Here is a 4,145-nt window from a genome sequence, read left to right on the forward strand (position 1 = left end):
CGGTCTTGGCTCACCACAACCTCCACCGTTCAGGTTCAAGCGATTGTCCTGCCTCAGTCTTGCCCCTTTTTTGACTTTCTTTCTTTCAACCCCACCTTCCTTCTGCCTCCCTCACATCAAGAAGCAGCACATTTTGTGATTTCCTGAGGCTTCCAACAAGGGGGTGCTCAGTACCCCAAGGAAACATCTCCCTCAGGCGACTGTCTGTGCCTGGGCACGGAGGAAAACAAGAGGAGGAGAAGCCCAGGTGTTCGCCTGAGTTTTCCATCTGGCTCTGGACAAAGGCAAAGTTTGGGGCAGTTCCACGGGAGGCGGGTGTTCAGGCTGCTCCACGAGCCGAAGCTCCCAGAGACCCTGATGACAGCTGCCCAGGAAAACAGGAAAAGAAAGAGGGCGGCAGCGTTTTGTCTTCCTGCCTCTGCCTTCCTTGGGCACATGGCTAGTGAGCTGCTGCCTCAGCGTCAAAGCCCGGATCAGAAGGCAGGGAATGCTGGCCCGGCGCGGTGGCTCACGCCTGTCATCCCAGCACTTGGGAGGCCGAGGCGGGTGGATCACCTGAGGTCAGGAGATCGAGACCAGCCTGACCAACATAGAGACACTCCATCTGTACTAAAAATACAAAAATTAGCCGGGCGTGGTGGCGGGCGCCCATAGTCCCAGCTACTCGGGAGGCTGAGGCAGGAAAATCGCTTGAACTTGGGAGGCAGAGGTTGCAGCAAGCCGAGATCGCGCCACTGCACTCCAGCCTGGGTGACAGAGCAAAACTTCGTCTCAGAAAAACAAAAAACAAAAAGGCAAGGGATTGTGAGAGCCACGCCCTGCTGCCTGTAGGGACCTCAGGTGAGGAGGCCCTGCCGGGCTCTGCTGCCAAAAACACCTCATCCATAGCCCCTTTACAGTCTGGGACATCCAGGCACATGCAGGCACACGGAAGGCAAGGACACAGAAACCAGTCAAAGCGGCCTCAAATTTAGAAGCGGATTACTGAACTGCAGAGCTTTAAAAAGTCCGTACTCACTGTTAACGAGGTGAAGGTCATACACATCCCGCCAAAGCCATTCAGAGCCAGGGCGACGAAGATGAGCACAGAGAGAGCTGTAGGGAAATGGAAAGCTCCTGAGTGGAAACCCCAGCCGAGCTCCCGGGAAACCGGGACGGGCCCAGGGTCCTGGGCGGCGCAGGCTCCCAGGAAATCCAGTAAACGCAGGCCGGGGTTAGTACCTGACATCTGGGGAGTGGAACCGACCCTTTCTCACCCCTTCCTCTAGCCTATTTCTTTTTCTTTTTTCTTTTTTAATTGAGACGGAGTTTTGCTCTTGTCGCCTAGACTGGAGTGCAGTGGCACAATCTCGGCTCACTGCAACCTCTGACTCCCGGGTTCAAGTGATTCTCCTGCCTCAGCCTCCCAAGTAGCTGGGATTACAGGCGTGCGCCACCACGCCCGGCTAATTTTTGTATGTCACGCCACGTTGGCCAGGCTGGTCTCGAACTTCTGGCCTCAGGTGATCTGCCTGTCTTAGCCTCCCAAAGTGCTAAGATTACAGGCGTGAGCCAGCGCGCCCGGCCTCCTCTTGCCTATTTCACAGAGCTTGGGCTCTTGCAAAAGGTGCACACCCATCTTCTTTTCTCCAATTAATAGTAGCAGTGTCCAGGCAGTGACTCACGCCTAGAAATCCAACACTTTGGGAGGCTGAAGCAGGAGAATTGCTTGAGCCCAGGGGTTCAAGAACAGCCCGGAGGCCGGGCACAGTGGCTCACGCCTGTAATCCCAGCACCTTGGGAGGCCAAGGCAGGCGCATCACCTGAGGTCCGGAGTTCGAGACCAGCCTGACCAACATGGAGAAACCCTATCTCTACTAAAAATACAAAATTAGCTGGGCGTGGTGGTGCATGCCTGCAATCCCAGCTACTCCAGAGGCTGAGGCAGGAGAATGGCTTGAACCTGGGAGGCGGAGGTTGCTGTGAGCCGAGATCACGCCATTGCACTCCAGCCTGGGAAACAGGAGCGAAACTCGTCTCAAAAAAAAAAAAAAAAGAACAGTCCAGGCAACAAAGTGAGACCTCATCTCTAAAAAAAAAAAATTAAAAATTAGCCAGGTGTGGGTGTGCGTGCCTGCAGTCCCAGCTACTCTGGAGGCTGAAGTGGGACGATCACTTGAGCCCGGGAGGTCCAGGGTGCAGTAAGCTGTGACTGCACCACTGCACTCCAGCCTGGGTGACAGAGAGAGACCCTGTCTCTAAAACAAAACAAAACAACAAAAACAAACATTAGCAGCAAGCAGGAGTCCTAAAGAAGCTACTTCACCAAAATCAAAAGTGTAGGTTCCTGAAAATCAGTAGATGAGCCTGGCTAAGATTTTGGTGAAACTCAAGCCCTTTTTTGGTGTTTGCGCTACAAGTCCTTAAAACAATGGCTCCACCTGAACAGGGTTGTGGACCAGGTGGCTTCTAAGCCATCCTTCATGCTTTGGCCTGTGCTGCCTGGAGGGGACTCAGCTCGTGACTTCTGCACACACCGAGGACCGTGCGCCCCTGCAGCCGGCCTGGTTCTTAGAACTTGCCTCTCGGATTGGCATCGGTGAGGGACTGGCTTGGTATGGTGATGAGGTGGAAATTGCTCATACCCTGGAGCTCCTGTCTAGGGTGGCTGCTCTCTGATCCTCCCCGTCCGTTTGAGATAAGTAACTGAGTAGAGGCCTAACAGGTGTCCCCTCTAACTTGAGCAGCGAGCAGCAGGCCCAGGTCAGTGTCCGAGAGCAGGTGGGCCTCGGAGCAGCTCGGGGCACTCTCTCCCCAGTCCCTGACGAAAGATGGAGGAAGGGCACACTCACTGTTTGGGTTACTGGCTCCATATGCAATCAGCAAGCAGGAAACTGCGAAGCAGGCGCTAAAACCAAGCAGAAATGGAATGTTATTGACCACTATGACTTTCTTCCGTGTTATTTTTTTTTTGTCATTTTTGGTTTTTCTTGAGACGGAGCCGCTCGCTCTGTCTCCCAGGCTGGAGTGCAGTGGTGCAATCTCAGCTCACTGCAAGCTCCACCTCCCAGGTTCACCCCATTCTCCCACCTCAGCCTCCCGAGTATCTGGGACTACAGGTGCCCGCCACCACACCCGGCTAACTTTTGTATTTTTGGTAGAGACGGGGTTTCATCCTGTTAGCCAGGATGGTCTCGATCTCCCGACCTCGTGATCCGCCCGTCTCGGCCTCCCAAAGTGCTGGGATTACAGGCTTGAGCCACCGCACCCGGCAGCCTGGTGTTTTTCTTACTGAGTACTGGAGCATGGCGAGGACCACAGTACCTGCTGATTCGGTGGCGGATGGGGAAGGAACTCCATTCTGGATGGGCCTTCAGGGAGCTCCACAGTACACCTGATAGCAGGTATGACCAGGATACCCTTCCATGGGGAACTCAGCCCAGGGGGTCCACCTGCCCACTCCCTGCCCACCTAAGGGACTCGCACTGACCTGCCCAGCAGCCTGAGCTTCCTCGGGCCATACTTGTCCATGACGATACCCAGGGGCAGGGTGATGGCACTGAGCAGAAAGGAGCCCACGGTGAAGGCCAAATTTAGCATCTCGTCCTGGGCCTGGCAGCTGAGCCAGCTGTTCATCCAGCTCACCTCCTCGTGCCCCGGCTCTGCTGTGCTGCCCACTGTGCCGCTGGTGACATTCTCTGTGTGAAGAGGGAAGGAAACCCTGATCTCAGGGTCAAGACAGGGATCCCCAAAGATCAGAGGGGCAGGTGCCCATTCGGAGTCCCCCACTGGGAATGCCAGGGCTGGCTGGGGGCCTTTCGAGGACTCAGGCTACCCCACAGCGGGCTTGGATGGCCATTTGGCTCAAGCCCCCTGGAGTAAAAACAGGTTCTTAACTTTTGAGGGGTAGCTTTTGTGGACCCTTTGAAGAATCCAATAAAGACCTCCCCAGAAAATGCACACCAAGGTTTATCCACAGTTTCAGGAGCTTCACGTATCCCTTGAAGAGCAACGAATGGGACTCTGAGAGTCCCATTCCAGAGCATCCGCCACCCTAGAACAGCAGACCTCAGGGTCCCGCCTTGGCTGTGCGGCCCCAGGCTGGGGAGAACCTTCTCAAGGCAGCTGTGTCCATGGGGACAGACTGAAGCCAGTATGGAGGCAGA

General features: G+C 55.2%; 1 protein-coding gene across 1 annotated transcript in view; it reads right to left on the minus strand.

The window, feature by feature from the left end:
• SLC43A2 (solute carrier family 43 (amino acid system L transporter), member 2) overlaps positions 1-3,724 on the minus strand; it is a 42,177-nt gene extending 38,453 nt beyond the window's left edge. The window contains exons 1-3 of the mRNA XM_011955942.1: positions 3,470-3,724; positions 2,832-2,887; positions 1,019-1,095 (exon numbers count right to left, since the gene is read on the minus strand). Coding sequence (XP_011811332.1) covers positions 1,019-1,095; positions 2,832-2,887; positions 3,470-3,615 — 279 coding nt within the window. The 5' untranslated portion in view covers positions 3,616-3,724. The remainder of the gene's footprint in view (positions 1-1,018; positions 1,096-2,831; positions 2,888-3,469) is intronic.
• Positions 3,725-4,145: the final 421 nt, after the last annotated feature.

Source organism: Colobus angolensis, unplaced genomic scaffold (assembly GCF_000951035.1).
Source record: "Colobus angolensis palliatus isolate OR3802 unplaced genomic scaffold, Cang.pa_1.0 Scaffold110, whole genome shotgun sequence".
Classification (NCBI taxonomy): domain Eukaryota; kingdom Metazoa; phylum Chordata; class Mammalia; order Primates; family Cercopithecidae; genus Colobus; species Colobus angolensis.